At 42.3% G+C, this 27,745-nt stretch overlaps 1 protein-coding gene across 1 annotated transcript; it reads left to right on the forward strand.

Moving 5' to 3' along the window:
* The first annotated feature begins 391 nt into the window (after positions 1 to 391).
* Positions 392 to 27,745, forward strand: MATN1 (matrilin 1). Its single transcript, XM_074302554.1, has 8 exons — positions 392 to 560; positions 4,997 to 5,343; positions 16,526 to 16,748; positions 19,095 to 19,220; positions 20,926 to 21,342; positions 23,567 to 23,719; positions 24,783 to 24,876; positions 27,685 to 27,745. The coding sequence occupies exons 1-8, from the start codon at positions 467 to 469 to the stop codon at positions 27,743 to 27,745; spliced, it is 1,515 nt and encodes a 504-aa protein (XP_074158655.1). The 5' UTR covers positions 392 to 466.

Consider the following 27,745-nt stretch of genomic DNA (forward strand, 5'->3'; position numbering starts at 1 on the left):
CCTCACTTGCCTGGGCCCTTTAGCTGCTTAGGAAACTTCAGGTCGAGTACATCTAAACTCCTCTCCTCCCCCCAATCCCAAAGAAATCATCCTCCTCCCATCTTTTTGCTCCCTCTCCCTCCCTCTCTCCCTCTTCTACCCCCCTTACCTGGTCCCTGATGGGATTTACTGAGATTCCCTGCATTCCAGTCGAATCACTGGCTGCTTTTGCAAGCAATGGGGCCCTTGTGGGCAGGCGGGGCAGGGCAAGACTGAGCAGCTTGGATGCCAACCTGTTTCCTCCTTTTTCCTCCCCGCCCCTGCCCCCCACCACACACAAATCCATTCAGCGTCCTCGCCCCCCCTTGCCCCATGTCAGTCAGGGGCCTCATCTTACTCTCTGAAGGGGGGGGGGGGGCCTCAACTTATTACCTCTGCTCCAGCTGCTCCAGGACACTCTGGTGTCTGCCTCCAGCCCTGACGAAACATGATGGGGACCTTCTCTTCTGGCTTCCTGCTCTGCAGCCTGCTGCTCCTTCTCCAGAAGCCTGGGGCTCAGGGGCTAACCCAACAGGTCAGAGGTAAGGGACCGCTCTGTATCCCTAGACCCCTAAAGTAGGTCAGAAGGCTTAGGTGCCTGGGATGCAAAAGAGATTGGGGCCATTGAAAAGAGCTGCTTTCTTGGAGACACAGTGGGCCACCTTCAAGGCAGACTTGTAGCTCCTCAGGCTCAGGAAGCCCTGCTGGGGAGAAGGAGTTCTTGGAGCAAGAGGGGTCAGTGCAGAGATAGGGAAACAAGGGCAGAGTCCAGAGAATAGGGAGATATGGGGACAGGATCAGGAACAGAAAGGCAGAGATGGGGCAGGGACAATCAATAACAAAGACAATGACAATAACAATAGCTAGTATTGATTTGACACTTTAATATCTGCAAAATACATTCTATTTTGTCTCAATTGAGCTTCATAAGAATTTTGTAAATGAAGCACTGTTATCTCCATTTTTTAAAATGAGGAAATTGAGTCTAGAATAAGGTAGGTTACTTGTTCAGAATCACACTGCTAGCAAGTGACTAAAGCAGGATTGGAACTCAGGTTTTTCTAATTTCTAAAATCACTCAGGGTTCTATTCACTGTCCCACCTAGCAGAAAGGGGAGGAGTGAAATTGAGGATAAGGACTAGGATAGGGACTGGGGTGGGTTGGGAAGCAGGAACAAGGTAAGAGAGAGGACAGGGATGGAGTCAGAACCTGGCATATAGCAGGTGCTTAATAGATGCTTGTTGATTCATTGATTGTTTTATCTGATCCAGGGACAATGCCTTAATTGGGGCTAGAAATTAAGATGGGCTCAGGGACAGGGTATTAACAGAGTCAGAGAGAGGGGAAAGAACAAGGGCAAAGACAGAAAGAGAAGGCAGGAATGGGCTCATAGCATGAGAGATTTAAGGCTGTATGATTTAGAATTCATTTAATTTAATCCTCTAACTTTATAAATGGGGAAACTGAAGCCCTGATAGAATGAATGAGTTGCTGAAGGTCACAGAGGTCGTAGAGGCATGAGAGTGAGATGGGTAGGGAAGGAACAAGAACAGAAACAGGGAAAAAGGGTGGAGAAAGTTAGGAAGGGAGCAGGGACAAGGAGAAAGTTGGAACAAAAGAGACACACAAGACTAGTGACAGAGACAGAGGTAGGAGGAGAGAGATGGAATCAGGTACAGTGATAAAAGTAGTGGAAGTGGACAAGGGAAAGGATAATGTTAGGGACAGAGATGGTCATAAAACCCAGAACGGTACCTGCTGGGAATTCACACTCTCTCCTTTCCCATGGCTCAATGATGGACACTCAGAAAAGCCTCATTCATTTCTCCTTCAATAATATGCTTTGATTCTTAAAAGGAAGTGTTCAGGGAGCCCAAAATTAGTGTCCAATTGTGCCCTCCCTTCTTTCGCCCAGATCTGAGCTAATTCCAGATTTCATGTAGGGATGGCTCTAAGATGTGGTCACTGAGTCCAGCTGAGGAGAAGATTCAGTGTCCATTCCATTATAATGTGCTAGATGCACATTATATTCAGTGTACTACAATTTCAGGATAATCTGAATCAAGAGAGAGGGCTAGAGATATTTTAGTCTCTAGTACCACCATTTCCTTAGACTCCCATGTTCAAAAAGGTAATTTCATATCTCTCTCCCTTATTACTCAGTCAGTTATTATGCCCTATCTGGTCTACCTCTTCATGCCCTCATAATCTGTCCCCCACTCCATTTGCCACCATTTGAGTGCCACCCCTCCTCATGGATGCACACACACACACATATACACAGGCACACACAAACACCCACATATGAGCACACAAAAAGCCACATATGTACACACATACGTACACACACACACATACACCTAGCTAAATCACTTATCTTCCCTTCTTGCTGGTCAGAGAAACAGAATTAACTCCTCTGACTTGAACCTTATTATTTAATGCCTGCATATACATGTTGCTTTTAGGGAGCCAACTGACCCCAAGTAATGTTGTTTTACCTTATGCCACACTTTCACAGAATCAGTTTTTAATGCTAAGTGAGCTTTGTTCTGCTTGATTACCAATGGCAGAATTGGTTAAGGGGGAGGGGGAAGAGGTTTAAAGAGGCATATTTGGGATTTAATATAAGGAAGATTCCCTGACAATCAGAATTGTCTAATAATAGAAGGGTCTGCCTTATAAAGTAGGCAGAAATTTGCTAGAGACTGCTTGTCAGGGATGGTTCAGGGGAAGAAATCCCTCCTTGGTCAAGATGGGATGGCATGTTCTCTGATGTCCTAATCCTGAGATTTCACTATTTAGCATGGAAGAGTGGGGGAGAAAGTACTAGATCTGAAGTAAGAGGACCTGAGTTTGAATTTTACCTCTGATGCTTACTATCTATTTGACATTAGGCTCTTAGTTTCCTTAATTGGGTCACAGTTTCTTTAATTGTAAAATGACTAGATGACTTCCCAGGTACTTCTCAGTTTCTTTCTTTCTTTCTTTCTTTCTTTCTTTCTTTCTTTCTTTCTTTCTTTCTTTCTTTCTTTCTTTCTTTCTTTCTTTCTTTCTTTCTTTCTTTCTTTCTTTCTTTCTTTCTTTCTTTCTCTTTCTTTCTTTCTTTCTTTCTTTCTTTCTTTCTTTCTTTCTTTCTTTCTCTTTCTTTCTTTCTTTCTTTCTTTCTTTCTTTCTTTCTTTCTTTCTTTCTTTCTTTCTTTCTTTCTTTCTTTCTTTCTTTCTTTCTTTTTTTTTTTTTTTTTTTGCCTTGTCTCACAGAACTGGAGAGTTGGAAGAGACCTCCATGATCCCTGCTCTAACCTTATCAAATCAATCTTCATCCTAGCATATCAACAAGAGATTACCAAAGTTCTGTTTGAGGGCTTCAAATTGTTGCATAGTCTAATTCTTTATGCTCAACCTTATTGTCTTTGTATCTCAGTGTGTACCACAGTGCTCTGCACACAGTAGGTCCTTGGTATAGGTCAATTCATTCAATGAATGAGCACATATTCTCTCAGAATATTGGATCAAAGAGTGAGTGGGCAATGTTAGGGAATGAAGTGATCCACCGAATAGCGCCAGGGCATTGGGACTTGTGGCAGGAAGACCTAATCTTAAATCCTCACACTAGTTGTGTGATCCTAAGCCACTTAATTCTCTGTGTCTCAGTTTCTTCATTTGAGGAGGTTGGACTGAATGGCTTCAGTAAAACTCCTCCCAACTAGAATTCTATGATTCTATAAGTCATCCCTCTACTTTCCCCAACCTTACTCCAGGATTCTGGTACTATCTATGTGGTCAACTCATGTCTTTGAGGCACAGGATCTGTAGGAGAATTAGTCTTTGGATGAGGGATGGTGGATGGGAGGGTGGTACCAAGTAGTCAGGGAGGGGAAGGAAGTTCCATCTTCTCCTGCATCAATGAAGGTTAGAAGCATCAGTAAATTGGAGCCGGGTGTGGGAAAGTTGTATTTCAAAGGACTCTCCTCTGTGCTACAGTTTCCAGGATGAGGTTTATTTATATGTGTAACCCAATTCAGAGTAGCAATCAATAAGCAGGCATTTGTTGGGTGTTACTATGTGTTACAGTGCTAGAGTGGAGATACAAAGACAAAAGTGAGAAAGCATCAGCCCTGGAGTAGTTTAAATTCTATTGTTTATAGCATGTTTTCAGAGAAGTAAACACAATAAATACACAAAATAATGTGTGTGTGTTTGATATCTGAAGAAATCAGGAAAAGACTGCTATAGGATAGGAACATAATGTCAGGACTGAGAGGGTCCTTAGAACACAGGGCGTCTGAGCTGGGAGGGTACTTAGAACACAGAATGTCAGAACTGAGAGGTACCCAAGAATACAGAATGTCAGGGCTGGGAAAGTCTGAAAAGGTCTTTCTAACAGAAAATCAGAACTAGAAGAGACCTGAGAATATAAAATATTAGACTCCAGAGAGAGCTTAGAGATAATCCAAGCTTTTATTTTACAATTGAAGTAATAGCTCAGAGAAGGGATATGACTTCATTAAAATTACACAGCAAATTAATAGGAGAACCAGGATTGTAAGTCAAAGCTACCTTACTCCCAGCTCTATATTTTTTCATTATACCTTATTCTATCCTCCAAGATTATTGAATCTGTGGTTACCATGCTGGGATTCTAATTGACTATTAACACTCCTATCCCCCCACTCCCAACCCACCATGGATTGGATAAGTAGGAGTGGTGGTGAAAGATGGGGAAAACTAGCCCTTTGGGTGTATTTAGGGAACAAAGTCAATCAACAAGCTCCTTAGGAAACTCTGTTCCAGCACCTCAACTTTCTTCAAACTATAGGGAACATCCAAGCTCTAACTTAGATCAATATTTTGGTAAGTATTGACTGTGAGTTTTTCTTCTGAATTCCTTAACGTCTAGCTGCTTTTCCAGGTTTGGTCTGGAAAATATTCCTTGGTTCCCTTTCTTATAAAATTCATCATCTTCCTTCCCATAAACAGGGCATCTGTGCAGGACGCGGCCCACAGATCTGGTGTTCATCATTGACAGTTCCCGTAGTGTGCGGCCCCAAGAATTTGAAAAAGTCAAAGTCTTCTTGTCACAAGTCATCGAGTCCTTAGATGTGGGGCCCAACACGACTCGGGTAGGGGTGATCAACTATGCCAGTGCCGTCAAGCATGAGTTCCCTCTCAAGGCTCACCGGACCAAGGCCAGCCTCCTGCAGGCCGTGCACAAGATCGAGCCCCTTTCCACAGGCACCATGACAGGTCTGGCCATCCAATTTGCCATCAACAGAGCCTTCAGTGAGGTTGAAGGTGCTCGGCTCAAGTTCCCAGAGATCAGCAAGGTAGGGGTCAATTATATATTTTTTGGAAGTCTTGGGTTTCTTGATAGCTTCCTTTGGCCAAATTGGTACTAGATTCTAAGCCTCTTCAGCACAGGAAATGCTTGTCCCTCATTCTACTATGGTGTCAAGAATTCCTCAGGGGTTCAATCATCCTTTTGGTAATGGTGATGGAGATAACAGCAATGGTAGGTGATATTGAGTGCAGTTTTGATGATGGTAATGGAAAAGAAGGATGACAAGAATGATGAGGATGATTATTACTCTGATAAAAAGTGCATTCATATACCTTTAATGTATGGATTCTCTAATGAATGATGAAGTTCTATTCAAGATTCCACTCCCCGACTCAGTAAACATCAATGATTTCCTAGTACTTCTAGGATCAAGTGCGAACTTGTTTTTGGTATTTAAAGCTTTTCACAACCTAGTACCAACTAAAAAAGAGAATTATTACAGAAGAAGGAGATTAACTGGTTTTGCTTGGGCCCAGAGGGTAGAATTAGATGGAATCTGGAGAGAGGAAGGTTTAGGTTTAACAAAGGAAAAACTTCTTAACAATGACAAAGGAGTGATCCGAGTAGAAAAGCCCACTTTGGGAGGGGATTCATTCACTGGAAAAAGTGGAGATGAGGCTTCATGACCATTTGCTAGGGGTTTTGTAGACCAGTCATGACAAGCCAATGGGCATTTCCTTAGTACCCATTTTGTGCCAGGCATTGTGCTAAGCACTGGGGATACAAAGAGAGGCAAAAACAGTTCCTATTCTGAAGGACTTCACACTTTAATGGGGGAGCACAACATACAAGCAACTATGTAGGGGATAAACTGGGAAATGATCAACAGAGGGAAAACATTAGTTTTAAGAGGGACTTGAAAAGACTTGTTCAGAATGTAGGATTTTATGTGAGACCTGAAGGAAGCCAGGGAAGCTAGGAGGGGGATTTGAGGAGAGAGCAAATTCCAGGCATGGGGGCAACCAGTGAAAAGAAGATAGTATTGAGTCAGATGGAGTGTTGAATGGGAAGATCAGCAAGCAAGTCAGAGATTCTGGATCCTAGAGTATGTGTAAAATGTAAGAAGCTGGAAAGGCAGGAAGACATCAGGTTATAAAGGTCTTTAAAAGCCAAACAGGGGATTTTACATTTAATGCTAGAGGTATAATGAGTTAGGCTTCTTGTTCCGATTGTGCCAGATGGCATCTGAGGCCTTTTTGAACACTGAGATTCCATGGTTGGGAGACCCTGCTCTCAAGGATCTTACAAACTACTTGGTGGAAAATTGTGTATAATAATTAACAGAAAAATGGTGATAAATGCAAATAATAGAGGCAAAGAGAACTTTGGGGAGGGAAAGATTGCTTTGGAATGTGCAAGTCTTCATGGATGAAATGGCTCCTGAGCTGGACATGGAAGGAATGGAAGAATTTCAATAGACAAAGGTAGGAGAAATCTATTCTAGGGATGAGGGATGGTATAGTAAAGGCAAAGAGTGGGAGAGAGGGGGTAAAACAAAAGAGGATGGGAAGGAGAGTTGAATAAGACAAAACAAAAAAAAATTAGGTTGCATCTGGACTGGGCAACCTCAAATTCCAGAATTATATGAGTCAGAATTACAAAACTATTTACATATATTATTTCATGTGGCTGTAACAACCCTATGTATGAAATAGATCTTATGAATAAAGGACCACGAAATTCTAAGAGTTTAATAAATTGACCCATGGACACATATCAGAGTGAGGATTCAACCCTAAATTCCTCCTGACCCTAAGGACACCAACCTGCCTCTCAGTAGTGACAGTCACACTTTATTCTATGGGAAAAGTTAAGCTAGAGCAGGTTGTTACATAGATGAATGATGTCATCAGAGTCTTAAAATGGGGCCATTACTAGCACATGAAATGATGGATGGTTTGGAGATGGGATAGAACTGAGAGAGGAAGATCAGCTAATTTGTACTTATAATACCTGGGTGAACATAAAGGCAAGTATTTACAGTGAAAGAGGAGTTAAAATAGGTGAGCAGAAATGAAAAAGATAGGAGGGATGGGAGAAAGATTGTAAAAGATGGATTGGAATTTTGAGGTCTCTCCCAGTTCTGACATTTTGGTTCTAAGGACCATTCCAGCTCTCATATTCTGGGTTCTAAGTTTCTCCCAGCTCTGAAATTTTGGGTTCTAAGGGCCCTCTTAGTTCTGACATCTTGCATTCTAAGGGACCTCCAGCTCTGACACCCTCTGTGCCAAGGCCCCTTCCAACTCTGACATCCTGTGTTCTAAGGATCTACCCAGCTCTGACATTCTGTGTTTGAAGCCCTTTTCAGTTTTTAAAAAAATATTCTTTGTTCTAAGGCCCCTCCCACCTCTGATTCTTTCTGTTCTAGGTTCCTGCTCAGCTTTGACAGATTTTATTCCATCATTTAAAAGTGGGAAGCTTGTTGCATCTACAAGGTGGGGCCTCCTCATTTTGTGGCTCCTGCTGTGCAGATGTGGGACTGGCGTGGGTTAGATCTGCTGGGCTGTGAGCACATACATTTCTTTGCCTCACTCACTGCCTTCTTCCCCAGGCCTGGAAGGCAGACAATTTCTCCACATAGAAGCCTAAGATCTGTTCCTGGGCCTTGAATGCCATCTTGCGGCCAAAGGTGGTTAAGGCTATTTGAAGAGAAGAATAGGCAAGGTCCAGCATCCTGGCTTCCATGAAACTTCCTTGAATAGCAAGGGACTAGAATGCACCCATCTGTTCCCAAATTCCCTCCTCCATTAAATTGTTGCTTTAATACATTTCCCTGTTAGCGAGCTCATGTCCAGATTTCTGTAGTGGTGGGAGAGCTATTTCCCACCAGACAGACACTTCTTGGAGATGTTTCCACCAGTGATGATGTCGCCCAAGAATAGAGAGTGGTTTTCTAACACAGAGGTTTTGCATCCTTTTTTTGGGAGGGGGGTTTAGCAAAGATGGATAGAAAAGACACACCTTTTACTTCTTCCCTTACTTGCTCCCCCTTCCGCTTTGGAATGAATGGATGGATGGAATGAAGAATGAGTTAGAGCATCTTTTGGAGACATCTTCTGGATACTATAAGGAATTACAGAACTGGGGACCGTGGAAAGTTATCCAGCAGTAAAAGAATTCAATTAGTTATGTTTAGGACCTGAGTTCATGGCTTACTTTTATTATTCAATGGTAGCAAGACTTAAAAGGTAAGAAAACCTGTGTTTAAATCCCCCCTAGTATTCCCTGGCTGTGATGGGGGAAAACACTTAATTTTACTAGGTCTCAGTTTCCTTATTTGTAAAATGGGAATGAAAGGTGATTCTAGTCACTACCTCATGAATTTGTTGTGAGATGCACATGTTCAGCTGACTGGGGTTGAGCCCATTTTAACCTGGTTGCCTTAACTAGTTAAGACTGTATCTAAAACATTTAAAAGACTAAAAGATTAAGAGTATAAAGTTTTTGAAAACCATTGGATGAAGTGAAATAACAGGAGCCTCATTTTAATGTGCTGAGAAACTTGATCATGCTTCTGGATTTTATGTATAAATTATCAAGTTTAGAAGGAGAATGAATCCTGGATGTAATTGTAAAGCACTGTGCAAACTTTTAAGTATTCTAATGTCACTGATTTTTATTATGCTTGATTATGTGATCTTGGTAAATCATTGAATTTTAGGGAGATTCTATTGTTTCCTTTGTAATATGAAGCATTTGGATTTGATGACTATTAGAGTCTTCCAAATCTAACATCTATGACCTGATGATGTTATGATCTATTTTCCAGGAACAATCAGCCAACTTTGTTAAAATATGCTAAATGGTCACTCAGCATTCCTATCTACAGAAGAGAGTATAATTGATGGATGATGGAGAATATCCTAGTGTGTCATAGGCAGAGGCGACAGAGAACTTTCATCCTCCCTAAGGAAATAATCCTTTGTAAAAGATGCTAAGAATTAGTTTGATTGGCCTTAGATCTCAGCATCCTAAGGGCTACTCTCCATAGCACCATTTCCTTCTCTTAACCTTAGTTTTGGACCCAGAACTTTCCCCACCTTATATATGGTATAGTGAATAGGGATCTGGACTTGAACCTCCTAACATCACATCCCATCTTTGATTTATTCTGAATTGGTGAACTTTTTGTGATCTATTTATTTTGATTCCGGCCTATAATTTACAGAGAACAAATCAATGTGCTTAGGTAGAGAGAATTCCCTATAATAATGCTGTCACAGGTCTAGTTCCTATGTATTAAAGAATCATGAACTAAAACTTCCCTGACCGTAGAGTTCCCATGACTCCCTTATACCTCCTGGACCTGCCTGGTCATGAAGCTGATTTAACTCCCTGAATTCCAAGCTGTATCTAACTCCTGAAACTTTTCTATCAAAAAGCACTAGTGACTTTCTCATTGCTAAATGAGGTGTCCTTTGATTTTTGTCTTCATTCTCTGAGATCTTTCAAAGAGGCTGCTGCTGACCTCTATGCTTCTGGCTCTTTCTGTGTCCTTGGCTTCTAAGAAGTCATCCTTCCTTACTTCTCCTTGAAACTCTGAAGTTACTCTTCCAACTCCTTCACTTTGCTTCTCATCTTTTATTAGATCTCTCTGCACTTAGTTCATTCCACTCCTTATATATGTATCTCTCTGTTCTTGGACATTTTCATTTACTCATTCACTCCTCCTCCTCCTCCTCCTCCTCCTCCTCCTCCTCCTCCTCCTCCTCCTCCTCCTCCTCCTCCTCCTCCTCCTCCTCCTCCTCCTCCTCCTTCTTCTTCTTCTTCTTCTTCTTCTTCTTCTTCTTCTTCTTCTTCTTCTTCTTCTTCTTCTTCTTCTTCTTCTTCTTCTTCTTCTTCTTCTTCTTCTTCTTCTTCTTCTTCTTCCTTCTCCCCTCCCTCTCCCTCTTTCTCTTCCTCCTGTCTTCCCTCCCTCCTTTTCTATCTCTCTCCTCTCTTTTTCTGTTTTTCTGTTTCTCTATGTGTCTCTATTTCTCTACTCTCTCTGTATATGTCTCTCTGTTTTTGTCTCTGTCTCTCCCTTCTTTGTGCTTCTGTTTCTTTGTCTCACATACACACAGACACACAGACAGACACATATATATCCCATAAGTCTTCTCTTGTTTCCTGAACTCCAGAACTATATTTCTAGCTCTCCACAAGACATTTCTATTAGGATATCCTTTTGGGACCTCAAACTCAATGTGATCAAAACCAAGCTTATTATTTTCCCTTAAATTATTTCTGCCTTCTGACTTTGTATTTTTGTCCACAACATCAGTATTCCCCTGTCTCCTCTGTCCCCAACCTCGAGGTTATATGGCTCTTTCTTCTCTTTCATACCTTGTATCCAATCAATTACCAAGTACTCTTGAGTCAGCCTCTAGGGCATTGCTTGCATCTGTGCCCCTCTTCTCTTTCCACTTCTGCCATTCTTGTCTAAGCCTCCATTATCACCTTTCCAAGCTGTTGCAAGAGCCTTCTAAAAGATTCAGAGCTCTATTCTTCCCTGACTCCAATCTCCCCATAACACATCAGAATAATCCTTCTTTTGCATAAATCTGGTTATATCTTTTTTTGCTCAAATATCTTTGGTAGTTCCCTGTAGCTTAATGAGTAAATGAATGAATGAAAACTTTTATTAGGTGCTAACAGTGTGCTAATCATTGCGTTAAGTGTTATGGATATAAACAGAAAAGTAGGACAGCCCCCTTTTCTGAAGGCACTCATATTCAAACAGAGAAAGATGAAATACATGAAGATTTCGGCTGTAAGTCAGATGGATGCAAAGGCCCCTGTGGTCCTTTGGTTACAGCTTACCATGGTAAAGCAGTTGACAATGCATATTTTAAAATGTTATTTCCTCTGATAAAATTCTAGCTATTTATAACTTTGAGCCACCTGAATACACAGAGGACTTTTGTGGTGAGAACTTTCATTTCTGTTTAGTTGCTGTGGCTGCTAAGGAAGAAGGGACTGAGTAACCTGTCCGGTTGCTTTTTCACATTGCTTCCTGGGACGGTACCTGCAGGGGCTCAACTGGAGGGTCAGAGGTCGAGGTGGGGAGCTGTAATTCTTGGGGTTCTTGGGCTCAGTTTCCTGGGATGTTTCTGTTGGATTTTGAGAGGAGGTATTAAAGTGATGGAAGTAATTTAACTCATCTGACACATGTCCCCCAAGGCACGGAGCGTGCTTTGCTGCTTCATTTAGGCTGTCTTGCTTGCTCCATGAATGGCAACTGGTTGGCAGTTAGTGGACAGCAAGCTTGGGAATTAAGCTCAAACTCTTCTGCCTACTCCCCAAAGCCCTTTACCATCTAACATCGGCTTACTTTGGCAGTCTAGTTACATATTATACTCCTCCTTGAACTTTACACTACAAGCAAACTGTGTCATTTAAACACTTGTTCTTTCATCTCCAAACCCTTGTCCACACTACTTCCCTCCTCAGGAGGGAATTCCTACCTATCTTTCAAAGTCTCTCTCAAATGCCACTTCCTTCAGAAATCCTTTCCTGATTCTATAATGACCTCATTCTCTCTTTTCACAAAGCATTTTCATACCTCTCTAATATACTTTTCATATAATATTGTGTATCATAATGATCTGTCTTTTGTCTCATTCCCCCAGACAACTGTGAGATACCCAAGGGAAAGACCTATATATTATCTAACCTTTGTATCTCCCTTAATATTTTGTTTTAAATTCATTCATTCAACAGACATATATTGAATACCTATAGGTATTCAATATATGTCTGTTGAATGAATGAACAGGACATGTATAACAGTCTCTGAAATCAGAGGATCTGCTTTCAAATTCTATTTATAACTTTTTGAGAATTTTTTTTAATGGCAAGGCAATTGGGGCTAAGGGTCTTGCCCAAGTCACACAACTAGTGAATGTTGAGTGTCTGATATCATATTTGAACTTGGGTTCTCTTTTCTCCAGGGACAGTACCATATCTACTGTGCCATCCAGCTGCCCCCCCCAATCTATAACTTTTATATTTGCATGATATTGTGCAAGTCAATTAGCCTTCTTCAGCCTCAGTTTCCTCATCTGTAGAAATGAGAACTATGACCTCTTAAGACTCTTCCAAGTCTAGATCTTTAATCCTATGAATGGAAATACGGATGGATTACTCCTAATTCCACTTTCTGGATCCAAAAAGGGCAAGTCTGTTGTTATCAAAATGATAATCCTTCAGAATTTTGAATTTCAGCTATTATGTCTATCCTAAGTCTTCTCTTTTTTGGGCTAAATGTTCTAAGTTCTTTCAACAAATTCTTATATGATGTCATCTCCAAGTTCTTTGTCATTGTGATTACGTCTCTTTTGGATGCTTATATATCAACATCCTTCCTAAACTGTGGTTCCTGGAATGGAAGACATTATTCTAGCTGTGGTTTTCCAGAACAGAGAAAGATCCTTTATTTAGTATTCAAAGCTCTTCATAAGCTGGTCTGTAACTATATTTCAGACTTTTTATACTTTCCTCCCTTCCAAACACTCTACAATTCAACCATATTGGTCTCCCCGCTGTTCCTTATGTCAAACATTTTGCCTGGAATTTTATCCTTCCTCATTTCCACTTATTAGAATCCTTGGTGTCTTCCAAAACTCAGTTTCAATGTCACGTTCTTCAGAATGCCATGTTAGTTTCTCTCCCCTCCTGGGAAGCTAGAACATTTGGTGACCCTCTAAGGTTATCTTTTACCTACTCATTATACATCTTGTCTGTAGTTAATTATTTATATGCTATCTCTCCTGCTAGAATGGAAGCCCCTTGAAGTTTTGCCTTTCATTGTTTCCCCAGTGTTTATTTTAAAAAGGTATTTACTTAATAAATATTTGTCAATCAAGTGATTGATTATCACCTATTACTCATGTTGTTCAATTGTGTCTAACTCTTCATGACCCCATGGACCACTTAATACTGTTCATGAGGGTTTTTTTTTTTTTTTTTTTTTTTGATAAAAAAGTGGTTTGACACCAGCCCTGAAGTCAGGAAGACCTGTGTTCAAATATGGCCTCAGACACTTAATTCTTCCTAGCTGTGTGACCCTGGGCAAGTCACTTAACCCCAATTGCCTCAGGGGAAAAATGTGGTTTGCCATTTCCTTCTCTTTGTTGACCACTTTTGTCAGAACTTTTCACTATGACCGGTCTGTCTTGGGTAAGCTTGCATGGCACAATTCATAGTTTTACCGAGTCCCTTTGCCATGACAAGGCAGTGATTCAGGAGGAGTCCTCTTCTACACTATATCAAATCAGACTGAATCGTTCGTTACCCATTCTAGATTCTGTCCTCTCTACCTCCAGATGGATAATGCTCCTTCCCTGCCTAGGTATTTGCCCAAGTACTCACATGTTGTAAGTCAGATGAGGTAAGGTTTGGCTCTCATAGACTCACAATGGCCAAACTGCTTGTAATACTATAAGGTCTCCACGAGGGGACTCCCAAACTATGAAGTTGGGGAAAAAGATGCCCCCATACTTTGGAGGACCAGCAACACATAAAGAAGGGAGCTCTTAGCATAGGTATGGCTTGGAGTGATACCCCAGGTACCACTAGGAATTTTCTAGAGTTTTGCTGAGTAAGTGGTAACTCTCAAAGTGTTCTTGGCTCAGTATAAGACAAAATAAATCTCCCCCTTATGGATTCCCCCTTATGTCACGGCAGAATTCACCACGTCCCTCACTATGGGGCCGGCTGTCAGCAAGATCATTCTCCTCGCCTTTTTGAAAATAATCTTTGATTAGAACCTGTGAAGGAGCTTTTGTGGGAATTGAAGGACATATTCAAGACCTTCTTCCTCTGCCCCCTTTGAGTCCAAATTAGTAACTCTCAAATGTTCTTGTGATAGAATATGCCAGATATTTATGAAATGCTGTTAGTGAATCAGGTTTTGGAAGAATGGACTGGGTTCATCTGTGATGAACTAGTGATGATGATGATGATTTATTAAGACTTGCCAAGTACTTTATAAACATCATCTCATTTGATCCTAACAACAACCCTACGGGATTATTATTATTCAATTTTACAAATGAAGAAACTGAGGCACAGAGAGATTAATTGAATTGCTCAGGATTATACGACTGATTTTAAAGCAAGATTCAGAGTGAAACCTTACTGATTCCTCAGATTTCTCAAATGTACAATGAGGGTATTGAATGTAATCCCCAAAGTCCCTTCTAGCTTTAAATGCTATGAATTCTAGGAAGCTGCATCCAGAGGGCTTCCTCCCCTGCCCACCCAGATTTTGTCTCAGATCTCTCTCTATGTGGTCAGCATTCTTGAGATGTCTACAGGTTATTTGGAGCAGAGGAGGGAGGAAGTCAAAACCACATGTGGGACTTGGAGCCATCTACTCTGGTGGTCATAGCACCTATTGCATGCTAACCAGAAGGCTATTGAGCATCTCTAGACTTCCTGAAAGCTCCATCATTCCCTAACCTGATATTACTTGGGTTCTATTATACAGTAATCAATGAGCAGAGATTCTATACCCAAACCATATATTTGGGCCAGTAGCAGAGCAATTATTCCCATAGACCCTTCTACAGACGTCAGGCTGTGCAACATGAGAGCAAACTAGAGTCAAATCCCTCCACTAACACAGCCCAGCTGCATGTTGCTGGGCAAATCATTTAACCTCTTCATTCTCAGGTTATTCTCTAAGGCTATCTAAGTTGCAGAGAAGGGATTAACCTGCATCAGATGAGAGAGTTTTCTTACCTGGAAGCATTGAAATCTCTGCTCTGTTTCCTCTCCATATTTCCTAAGACTTAGCTCTATTAGAATTAATTCCCCAGCAGCAGGTGCAAATTGTCTGTGTTCAGGTCCATTTGTCTGCCTGGCATGGCAGGCATGGCATCCACTCTCAAGGGAGGCTGTGTCTCAGGTGGGCTTCTGCATCTCTGCTGGTATATTCCATCTTTGCCGTGACAGCTCAGGACCAGGTTGCAGGTGCCAGTTCCAGTTTCTGTATATCCTGGTCTTCTTTTGGAAGTCACAACTGTATATTATCATCTTGGCCAATATGTCTAAGCATGGAAAGTATGTGCTCATGCCAGGGACCTAGTGGGGTGGCCAGAAGACTTGCTGAGACTCTGGTTAGCTCCTCTCCATTCCTGATTGTGGTACAATAAAAATCCCAACAAATGAGGCCTTCGATCCGAAACAAAAACAATCCCTCTAACCCAAACCTTGGAGACTCTTTTGCTGCTCTGCAGACCCTCCTAAATAGAGGTTCTCAGCCCAATCCATGTCATGAAGTTCCTTTGGCAATCTGGTGAAGCCTATGGACCTCTTCTCAGGGAAAAATGATTTTAAATAATTAAAAGAAATGCTAAATTTCAGTTAGAGCTCAGTGAAAATAAGTATGTAATTTTTTCTTATTTAATTTAACGGAAGTCCCAAAAGTCTATCCCTGGTTTTCTTGGGGTAGGGGGAGTCTATGATCTCCAGAAAAAGACCTCCCATTCTAGCTAAGATTCAAGATCATTAAATTCTAATCAATTATCAGGCAAGACTATGAAAAAGCTGACCTCTTCCTCCTCCTTCATCATCATCATCATCATCATCATCATCATCATCATCATCATCATTATGCTCTTTTTTTTTTCTCTCATCTTCTTTTCCTCCTCCTTCTCCTTCTCTTCTTATCTCCTTATTCTTTTATTCCCTCATTTTCTCCTCCTTTTGCTTTCTCTCCTCCTTTTCCTTCCCCTTCCCGATTTTCTTTTCCTCTTCCTCCTCCTCATCTTCTCCCTGCTTCTCCTCCTCCTCCACCTTGTTGTTGTTGTTGTTCTTCTTCTTCTTCTTTTCTTCTTCTTCATCATCATCTTTCTTCTTCTCTTCCTTCTCCTTCCCTTCTTCTTTGTCTTCCTATTCCCCTTCTTGCCTCATTTTCTACTCCTTTTGCTTCCCTTTCCCTTTCTCCTTCCTGATCTCCTCCTCCTCTTCCTTCTTCTCCTTCTCTTTCTCCTTTTTCTCCTCCTCCTCCTTCTTTCTTCCTCCCTTCCTTCTTTGTTCTTTGTTCTTCATCTTTGCTTCACAGGATTAGATCCCAGTGGACTCTGCTTCCCCAGAGAATATGGGTAAGTCAATTTGGTAGAAGTCCCTAATGTCAGATCTCACAAGCAATTTGTTTTCCTTCATTTTCCTTTCCCCCAAAGGTGGCCATCGTGGTGACAGATGGTCGGCCTCAGGATGGCGTGAAAGATGTCTCAGCCAGAGCTAAGGAAAGTGGTATTGAGCTCTTTGCCATTGGAGTGGGTCGTGTGGACAAGCATACCCTGAGGCAGATTGCCAGTGAGCCACTGGAGGAGCATGTGGACTACGTGGAGAGTTATAGTGTCATTGAGAAGTTATCCAAGAAGTTCCAGGAGGCCTTCTGTGGTGAGGAGAAAGCATCTAGTAGATAAGAGTGTGGAAGCTTGGAGAATAGAGTGGAAGGAGGAACAGGGTGCAGATAAAAGGAAGGGTGTCAAGATCAGGGAATGATGAAGGGAGGTAAAGAGAATGGAATGGGAGAGCTGAGAATGAAAAGGACGAGTCAAAGGGGAAATATAACACAGAAGGCAGAAGAAAAGAGATGAATGTAATGGTAGGTTAGGGGAATGAGGGAAAGTCAGTGGAATTGGGTTGGGATTAAAAAAAAGAAGAGAGGAAAGAAGAAAAAGCAGGGTACAGACAAGGATAATGGTGGGATGATTCCTGCCATATGAATTTAAGCAAATTGTTTGCTGTCTGTGAGTCTCAACTTCCTCCTCTGTGAAAGAGAGGTGTCAATTCCTGCCCTTTCCAATCTCACAAAGAGACCAAAGCAATTTATAAAAAGATAAAATAGCACATAAGTGTAAGGAAAGAAAAATTTCTTAGAAAAGCAAGTCCACAGGCTTTGCTGTTCCCTTGGGATTTCTCTGAAGCTTTGGTGAGGTTGGAAGGCTTGGGAGAATTCTATTCCATTTGGTGAATGTTTACAAAAGGTCTTCTGTGCTCAGAAATTTGCTCAGACCTAGAAGAGATGCAGAATTTAGATAAAATCAGGTCCCTGCTTTCATGGAGGTCACAGTCCAGCAAGAGGATGAGATGCAAATATAGAGAACCCTATTGTACAACAGACTATAATAAGTCCATTCGAGGGGTGTCAGATAAAATATGTATGAAATTTGAGGAGGAAGGACCTTACTGGTAGAAGTGATTAGGGAATTCTCTTTTGAGGAGGAAACATTTAAGTAGGGCTTTGAAGGTTGTGTAGGAATTCAAGAGAGAAAGAGGAGGAGGAAGAGCATTGTAAGCATATAAGACAGTGTGAACAAAGATCTGGACATGAAATGCTAAGTGTGTGTGTGAGGCAGAACATAGTTCAGTTTAGCTGCAATATAGAGGAGACAGAGGGAGAGAGAGAGGGAGGGAGAGAGAGAAAGAGAGCTAGAGAGAATATATATGGAGAAAGGAGAGAGAAAAATATGTATATATATATATATATATATATACACACAGAGGAAAAAGAGAGAGAAATATATATATATATATATATATATATATATATATATATATATATAGAGAGAGAGAGAGAGAGAAAGATATATATATATATATATAGATAGATAGATAGATATAGATATAGATATAGATAGATATACATAGAGAGAGGAGAAAGAAGAGAAAGATATCTATCTATCTATCTATCTATATCTATATCTATATATATATATAGAGAGAGAGAGAGAGGAGAGAGAAAATATATATACACAGAGAGAGAAATATATATATATATATATTTATATATACAGAGAGAGAGAAAGGAGAAGAGAGAGAAAGATCTATATATACACACAGAAAGAAATATATGTATATATACACAGAGAAATATATATATATAAAACAATTATATATATAATAAATTATATATATATATATGTATATATAGAGAGAACAATTTTATATATATATATATACAGAGAGGGAGAGAGAGAGAGAGAGGAGAGAACAATTATATATATATATATATATATATATATATATATATATATATATATATATATATATATATACATATATACAAAAAGAGAGAGGAGAGAGGAGAGAAACATATATATATATATATATATATATATATACATATATATATATGTATATGTAGGTATACACACACACACACACATACACACATAGAGGTATGAGATAAGGCTCTTTGAGGAGTAGAGAAGAGGAGGAGTCAAAATAGGAGGAAGTTAGGAGTTGTAGGTCAGGTGTCAGTCTGCATTGGCAATGAAAGTTTTTCACTAGGTATTCTCAAGCCTGAGAAAGAAAGAATAAAAGAAAAGAAGGAAAGCAAGCAAGAAAGACAAAAGTGGAAGAAAAAAAGGAGGAAAGAAAGGAAGGAGGGAAGGAAGAGGAAAGAAAAAAGAAAGTCAAAAGAAAAGGAGGGAGGGAAGGAATAAAGAAATATAGAAAGGAAAGATGGAAGGAAAGAGGAAAATAAAGGAAGGAAGAAAGAAGGGAGAGAAGAAAAGAAGGGAATGAGGAAAGAAAGACAATTTTAAAATATATGGAAAGGAGAGAAGGAAGGAAGGAGGAAGGAAGAAAAGAAAGAAAGAGAAAGAATGGAAGAAAAAGTGATTAGTTTAGATCATTCAAGGGGACACTTTTTCCTCCAGACAAAAGTAGGGAGGTGGAAATTTAAGTCCTCTTGATGACCAAGAATCCATCCTAAATCTTTGTCTCTTTCTTTTGTAGTGGTGTCGGACCTATGTGCCACTGGAGATCATGATTGCCAACAAATTTGCACGAGCTCTCCAGGCTCTTACACCTGTTCCTGCCGGGATGGTTTCACCCTGAACAGTGATGGGAAAACCTGCAGTGGTCAGTAACCATCAGAATCCCCATCCCCAGTACCTGGAGTAGGAGGGAGGGGTCACACATTGGGATCACTAAGTGGGAAGAGAGACAGAAAGGCCTGTAGCCAATGTGACTAGGAGAGGGATTGTCTACATTTTAGTCACGTAAGAGCCATTTGGGGTTAGAGTCTGGTGGTCATCTTGACAAGGGTACCCATGACTCCCTTCTAGGATGCAATGCAGACAAAAATCTCTGCGCCTAAGGCTGAGGATGCTTTCCCTGTGAAGTGAGCTCCTCCTCTGCAGTGTTCTATGGTCTTGTTAATCACCAGCATCTTTCTGTCCCCAGTTGCCCATCACACAGGCCTGAGTGCAAAGCACAGGGACATCACAGAACGTTATTAGGAGAGCTGGGCTTCCCTACGTGTTTTCAGGCCCTACTCAGAAGGAAGGTTCTGATAATCAATCAGGAACCTCTAGATCTTCAGAACCATGGCTTGAAAGAAGCCAGGCGGTGGATGGAATATGAAGTTTCTCTGCAGTCGGCTGGTGCCGGGCATGGATGTTGCACATGGAGTCAGGAAGACCTCAGTTAAAATCATATCTCACATCCTTACTAGCTGTGTTGACCTTGACAAATTTCCTTAATTTCTTTCTAGTTTCAGTTTTTTCATGTGTAAAATGGAGATAAAAATAGCTCCTGCCTCATAGGGTTGTTGTGAAAATCAAGTCAGGCAACGCATGAAAGTGCTTGATAAATCTGTTGCTGCTGTGGTGGTTAGGCTTGAGGAAAGTGCTCATGGGGCTTGATGTTGAGGGATGGGAGGGGGCATGATTCAGAGCTGACTGGGCTGGGGTAAGGAGAATCAAGGAGAAGCCTTGGGGAGCATCAGGCTTATTCAGAGTTTCTAAATGGACACAGATTCTGGAAGCTAATTGCCAGACTGGACTTGTGGACTCATTGAGCTAGAGGGTCCTTTGAGACCACCTACTCCAAACACTCCATTGTTACAGATGAAACTGATTTAACTTAAAACCATGTGTCTTTCCCTAGAGCAGAGGATCCTGTTAAGAAAGGATTAGGCATTAAAAATTGAAGTCAAGCAGTCATTCTTTTAGTGAGAGGAAGAAAGAGCCTCCACTGACTGAGATCATCAACCGTGGTCCCGGAAATCCAGGCAAGGAGAGGCATCAAAAGAGCTAATTCAGCAGAAATGTTTGCAAGGGTCTATGTTGAAAAATTACCCTTGCATGTGTTCTGTAAATAAAAAGCTATATTGATAATGTAAAATAAAAAAGAGCTAATTCAGAAAAGTGTAATGCTTTTGCACCTTACCTCTCTGTATTCAATCATTCTCCCCCCACTTTCCCTTGTACTTTCCCTGAGTTCTTCTTTCTCATTCACTCAGGAAAAGAATGTGGTGAAGGACTAAATCTACACTCCAGAGGATCTGTGATTGGAGAGATGCTTGAAGGGAGCCATGGTTAACCCCAAAGGATGAATGTTTAAATAATGGTGGAATTTCAGGCAGTGTGACACTGGTAGTAAAGAAATTAGGGAAACACTACTTGCTACTTTTCACATTACCATATAGGTGATGACCTCCTTTACCCATGCAGAAAGCTATCTATAGGTCCAGTTTGGGCCTGGCTGTCTCCCCAACTAGTCAATACAGGTCTCATACAATCTCTCTTATATCTTCTCTTTTATTTCCCTCTCCCTTCTCCAGCCTGCAGTGGAGGTGGTGGAGGCTCTGCCACTGACCTTGTCTTCCTGATTGATGGGTCCAAGAGTGTCCGCCCTGAGAACTTTGAGTTGGTGAAAAGATTCATCAACCAGATTGTGGACTCATTGGACGTGTCTGACAAGCTGGCCCAGGTGGGCTTGGTACAGTACTCCAGCTCCGTCCGGCAGGAATTCCCCTTGGGCAGGTATAAAACCAAGAAGGACATCAAGGCAGCAGTCAAGAAGATGTCCTACATGGAAAAAGGCACCATGACGGGGGCGGCTCTGAAGTACCTCATTGATAACACCTTCACCATTTCCAGCGGGGCACGTCCCGGTGCCCAGAAAGTAGGCATTGTCTTCACCGACGGCCGGTCCCAGGATTACATCAATGATGCAGCCAAGAAAGCCAAGGAGCTTGGTAGGACCTTACTGTCCTTCTCAGGGAGATGATTAGCCCCTGTAATTTTTTTTTGGTCCTGTCTTAGAAGTTGTGTCATAAGAGTATAAATTTAGGGCGTGGAAGGATTTTAGAGCCTCCTAGATTTTACATTACAAACCGTAAAATCTAATTCAACTCCTTCCTTTCAGAGCAGAGGAGCTTGAAATCCAGAGTATTAAGATAGTTGCCCAAAGTCACACAGAGAATAATAGCAAAATTAAGATTTAAACCCCAATTTTCTCACTCTAAAGTCCTTATTCTCTCTACTATAATATACTACCTTTCTTCCCTGCCCTTCCCTCCCTTGCAATCTTTGTGTCCATGGATTGGACATCCAAGGCCCCAGCACCCTAAAGGCCATTGCCTTTATCCAGTTCATACACTCAACCCCTTTGAGTTGACTCCATTCTGGATTATTGGGTTTGGGGATATAGTGTCTGACTCACAAGCTAGACTTTAGCCAGAGCTTGAGATCTGAACCCAGGTTCTTAGAGCTTAGCTAGGATTTGGGATTTGAACTCAGATCTTTGGAATCCAAGGTAGGACTTTTCCCACTGTACTATGAGAGAGCATTAGCCAAAGAGCAGCAGAAGCAGGGACCATGACAGTGTGAGGAAGTTTGCATGACTGGAGAGGAGCTGGGCTGGGTTGATAGATCCATCTTGTAGAGGGCTTTCTGGAAATAACAGACTGAAGATGTGATCTATTTTAATTTTCTTTGGTGGAAAGAGAAGTGAGGGATTGCCTTGCCCTTCTCTTCCTCCCCCAGTGGATTGATGGAGAGGAGAATCCTCAACTCAGTCAGGAAAACCCTGAAAATAGATTTTATTCCTTGATGGAGGAGGATGGAGTTAGATATGTGTTTAGAAGCTGGAGGCTCACTTCCCAACCCTCATCCTCTTGTCCAATTGCAGGACAGAAAATGCTGTCTTTACAGCTTTTCTGCATCCCCTACTCTACCCCAACCCCCATGTAGGAGTAGACCCTGACCCAGGGCAAAAGGTCAGAGATCTGTGTCTGATACTGATTTCCAGATGGGCATTGGTCCATTCATCTCACCACCCCCATATTCCTTCTTCTGGGTGATATTGGGAGCCCTACCATTTGGGCTTGTTTGGACCTCCTGTGAAATGATTGTCCATACATAAGGTAAATTTCTTGGACAATTTCAAAAGGAAAGAGCTCCCTTCTATAAAACATATTCTGTAATCACCAAGAAGGGCCAGAAGATGGGAGCCAACAGCATCCTTTCTTGTGTGATATAACCTAGGAAACAGTCTCTCTCTCCCTTGTGCCCTCCCCCTTCCCAATCCCTTCATTGTGACAGGGGGATTATTGGAACGCAATAGCCTTTCAAATATATTTTTGCATGAAATGGCCTTAAATCAGCTCCCTTGGATCTAGGTTGCTGGAGGGATGGAGGAAGGGAGGGTCCTACAGCCAGCTGAACAGGAAGGGGAGTCATTGGTGAGCAGAGCTGCTGCTTCTGGGAATCTAGAAAGGAGCAACCTCTGATGATTCCTGGAATTTGGAGATTGTTTTGTGATTACACAGTGATGATGGGAGAAAGAAAAAAAAAAGAAGGGAAAAGAGAAAGGGTAGAGTTAAGGGAAGGGAAAAGGAGATGGGAAAGAAAATGAAGGAAAGGAAAAGAGGAAAGGAAAGGAAAGAGAAGGGAGAAGAAAGGAAAGGAATGGAAAGAAAGAGAAGGGAAAGGAAAAGAAAGAAAAAAGGAAAGGAAAGAGAAGGGAAAGCACCTGCTATGTCTGAGGCCTTGTGCTAGGTAATGAGAACACAAAAATGGTTGATAATTCCCTCTTCTTCCTCATACATATGGAGCTTCAGGCACTGAACTCACTCTACCTAGGGATGACCTTGACTTCCATACTTCCTAGTAATAATCCTGATTCCTCTGTCTTCTGCTAGCCTTGGTGCTGGGGCCCACATTAGTTTGGGTCCAGCACACTTTCTAAGGCCAACCTTGGCATCCCTGTTAAAGCTGCTCTTTCCTGGGGAAGAAGTTTTATTTCCTCCAGGGCACCATGTACGGGCTGTGACTTTTATCCTCTCAGACACCCTCCCAATAATGGAGACAATGAGAACTTTCGGTGAAAGGGCAATCTTTCTGCTCCCTGACGGCAGAATCAGGCAAGCAGAGCTTTATTCCTGCCTTCAGGAGCCATGATCCCTCTTCTCCTTTTAGGGTTTAAGATGTTTGCTGTGGGTGTTGGCAATGCAGTGGAGGATGAGCTGAGGGAGATTGCTTCAGATCCTGTGGCAGAACATTACTTTTATACCGCTGACTTCAAGACCATCAACCAGATTGGCAAGAAACTCCAGACAAAGATTTGTGTGGGTGAGTTGGAGGAATGGGAGGGGTGGACATTGGAAAGCCCTCCTAGGGGAGGTGCAGATGGGCTTCTTTAATCCAGATTATGTCATTTTGTCCTTGGAATGGCAATAGAACTAGACAGGAAGAAGGGTGGCTGGGGACATTATGGGCTGGGTCACAGACAGACAAGGTCCAAAGTCTGGCAACAGAGTCCTAGGTTGGGAGACTGAGGGACAAAGGGTTTCCTCAGAGAACTGGGCTGCCAGCGGATGAGGCTCGAAAGTCTTGGGAAGAAGATATAAGGATCGTGATCACCAGCACGAAGTCTGCACCACCTACTTAGAAGCAGGAAAGGGCCCTATCTGGGTCAATGGCATATTTCTTGAACTAGAGACTCCCCTAATCCTGTGTATCTCAGAGGGACTCCCAACATCTTTCTCAGTTCTTCTTTAAGATTCACAGAGACTGCACACATTTCCCAGCATTCACAAAACCCCCAGCATTTCCCCTAACACTGAGAACAACTCCGTCTCTCCTTCACTTCTTTCCCCTGGCCCTCACAGACACAACTTGCATCTGCCTTAATACTCACAGGGAAACTCTTTCAGTTTTCCCGGAGCAGTAAGAGACTTTGGCAAAGCTTCTAACACTTCGGGGGACTTCAGGCCTCTCCTTCTCTAGTCTCGGCTCTCCCAGTGACTTCCCGTGTGTTCCCCTCCTCTGCAAAGAACTTTTCCACACTTTTTGTACACTTTTTCACTTCTCTAGCCACAGCAATCACGAGGACACTCTCAACACCCTCCCAGCTATTAGAGAAACTCCCAGGATCTTCCCTGATTTGCAAAGAAGATAACGGGAGTATCTGTGTTCCCAAGGGGTTCCCAAGAGTTCTTCTTAGGAGCTGGGGAGATGGTGACTCTCATCTGCCTCAGCTCTGCCCCAGCTCTCACAGAGACTCCCACGGGCCTCCATCCCTGCTTTGCTAGTTAGAAGCCTGGCCCTGGATGCACCTGAAGAAGGCAGGGGTAGGCGGTGGGGACTAGTCGGCTCATAGCTTCATCTCTCTCTTGTTTTGGATTTGATCCAGAGGAGGATCCGTGTGCCTGTGAGTCCGTTGTGAAGTTCCAGAGCAAAGTGGAGGAGCTCCTTCATACCTTGACACAGAAACATATCCTTTTCTGGTGGGCATGGGCTGGACTTCTGAGAAAGGGTCAGGGTGGGCCCAGAGGACCTGGTAGCTCAGGCAGAAGGAGAATGGGCTGGGGGCTGGGTCCTCCCATAAGATACTCCGCTGCCTCTAAGGACACCAGGATTCAAATTAATTCAACCCAATTCAATTTTACAAGCATTTCTTAAGAACCCACTTCTCCAGGAAGCTTTGCATGATCAAAGCTAATTGATAGTGTCCCCTAAGTATCTTGTATTAAAGTACATTACATTTTCTCTCTATCTCTGTGTTTGTATCTCTTTCTCTGTGTGTTTCTCTGTTTCTGTCTCTTTCTTTTCTCTTTTTCTGTCTCTTTCTGTCACTGTCTCTCTATTTCTGTCTCTTTCTTTCTCTGTCTCTGTCTGTCTGCCTCCCCTTTTTCTCTGTCTCTCTGTCTCTGCCTCTCTCTGTCTCTCTTTGTCTCTGTCTCTCTTTGTCTCTGTCTCTGTCTATCTGCCCCTCCTCTTTCTCTTTGTCTCTGTCTCTCTCACTGACTTCAAAGTTAGGAAAACTTGAGTTCAAATCCTCCCTTTGACATATACTGGTGCTTTATAGAAAATGCTTTCAGACTCCAGGGGGCAGATAAGGTGACAACCTGCATAGTAGAGGGAGTTTTTTTCCTAGGGAGCTATTGCAGTAACATTCAGGCCCTATCTCTGTCCCGGTGTATCTATATTCTCATATATTCAGAGTATGAGTGGAGACAATTTCATTCTTTATTTCTGTATCCCAAGGACCCAGCACAGAGCCTGGCTCCACACTAGGTGCCTAACAAATGTTTATCGATTAATGATTGAAGGAGCTTTGCTGGGTGTTAGGAATACAAAAACATACAGGAAACATCCTTGCAGGCAACCTGATTCAATTGAAAAGCTATTTGAAGGATGGTGAGGAAGAGCTGGACTTCCTCTTTGGTGTCCCTGGGAAAGCGTGCTCGGATGTGTGCTAGTGGAGGAGCAGGTCCGCGGGCGATGCCTTCTGAGGACGGAGTTTCAGAGAGGATTGGCCTTGGGTGGGTCTGCTGAGGCACAAGCCTGGAATGTGGGATTCTGAGGGCTTGTTTCGCTTCTTGCGTGACCATAGACTCTTTGGACCTCATTTCCTAATCTACAAAATGGGGCAATTCTACAATACAGGGAGAAGCTGGAGAAGAGACGGCAATTGGCCGCCAATGGGCCAAGGATTGTGTAGATGGGGGAGGAAATATCTAAGCATTGGCGATGGGGGGGACAAGCCAATGGAAGAACATAGAGACAGGGAAGGGGAGAAGCCCATTTCTGTTACTGTGGCTGGACCCTGTTGTCCTTCCTTAATCACACTCACTGGAAGCTGTATCTAAAAGGCTTGCTGTCCTGGAAAACAATGTGATTTAGGACCCTCTGAAGAAGGCCTGATCGCTCCTTTATGTTCCTCCTGGTTTTCCTCCTTCACATATTGTTCCATGCTGGGGGTGGGGGGAGCAGCTCAGCCACCTCCTCCATCCTTCTTTCTGTAGCTGAGAATCTAGTCTCATCAGCATCCTCCTCTTGGAGGAGATGATGGGGGGCTGGGAGGCTGGGATGCTCGGGGTAGGACTCTTGGGGGTGGTATGCCAGTCTAGCCAGCCTTTCCTTCTAATGTGCATCTAGTAAACCCTGGAAAGAGGTGTGAGTGTGAGTGTATGTGTGTGTGTATGTGTGTGTATACCCAAAGGAGTTTTGATTTTCATTTTTATTGTTCAAAGCTTAATATATTTCCTTATTTTGGGTCAACCTGGACTTGACTGTGAGTTCTGTGGACCCTTCTGGTGAACTCCCATTTTCTGTTTATAGAGTGATTCTATATAACTTAATTTAAGTGTTAAATATATTAGAGGAGACTGGGTTTCTGGCTGAGCAGAAAATGGAACTCATTGGAATACTTTTATAATGTGATTTCTTTGATACTACTCTGGATTCCTGTAAAGAAGATCAAGATATAGTTAGATCTAATGGAGATTCTTGGACTTCTTGTCAGTCCAGAGATTAAGATGTATCCCTAGTGAATCTATCTAAGGATTTCAATTTAATTCAGTTAAGTTCCATTTAACAAGCATTTATTAAGTCCCTACTATGTGCCAGGCGCTATGCTGCATATTTTTCATGCACCGACAAAAATGAAACATTTCCTCCTCTCAAAGAACTTACATCCCCCTGGAAGGTCCCTTGAGGGCTGCTAGTCCCTATGATTTATTCTCAGTTTTCATTTTCAATAAGATACAAAGTTGATGGTCAGTATAAAGCTGCTCTAATTCTTGCCACTGCATCAATCCTCGTTCCATCCACAAGATGTAGCTCCTGCTTTCCCCATCCTCTCCCATAGCTACCCCAGCTACCACAGGAGGGACAGCCCCAATCCCAGCCCCCCTTGTCAAAGATGCTGTACTCTGTGTAGTCAAGTCAACAAGCACTTATCAAGCACCTACTGTGTGCCAGGCACTGCACTCAGTATTGTGCAGATACTTCCCCTCTCCTGCTCTCAGGGAGGCTCTGCCCCGTTATCTTCCAAACCCTACCTCTGGGGGGTCCGTTCCCCACATCTATACCGTTCTTCTTTGTGCTCCTTAGGGCACACTGGATTTTCCTTTTGGTCCTGCTTAGTCTCATGTTTCAGGCATCACGATATTTATACTGGAACATATGTAAAAAGTTTTTCAGAATATCTCCAACTGTGCAGAAACACCCTGTTCAGGACTGATCAAGGGCGACAGAAATCATTAAAGATTCCCAAACTCCAGCTGTTACAGCCTGCTCTTTATTCTCAGGCTTTTAAATGCCCTCTTCTCTGGCCTCCTTGTCATTGTGGAGGTGACTCTGTGTTCTTAA

This window comes from Sminthopsis crassicaudata, chromosome 3, assembly GCF_048593235.1.
Source record: "Sminthopsis crassicaudata isolate SCR6 chromosome 3, ASM4859323v1, whole genome shotgun sequence".
Taxonomy (NCBI): domain Eukaryota; kingdom Metazoa; phylum Chordata; class Mammalia; order Dasyuromorphia; family Dasyuridae; genus Sminthopsis; species Sminthopsis crassicaudata.

Coding starts and splice junctions, on each gene's coding strand:
- MATN1 (XM_074302554.1), top strand. CDS start 467: ATGATGGGGACCTTCTCTTCTGGCTTCCTGCTCTGCAGCCTGCTGCTC. Junction 21,343..23,566: donor CAAGAAAGCCAAGGAGCTTG/GTAGGACCTTAC, acceptor TTCTCCTTTTAG/GGTTTAAGATGTTTGCTGTG. Junction 23,720..24,782: donor CCAGACAAAGATTTGTGTGG/GTGAGTTGGAGG, acceptor GATTTGATCCAG/AGGAGGATCCGTGTGCCTGT.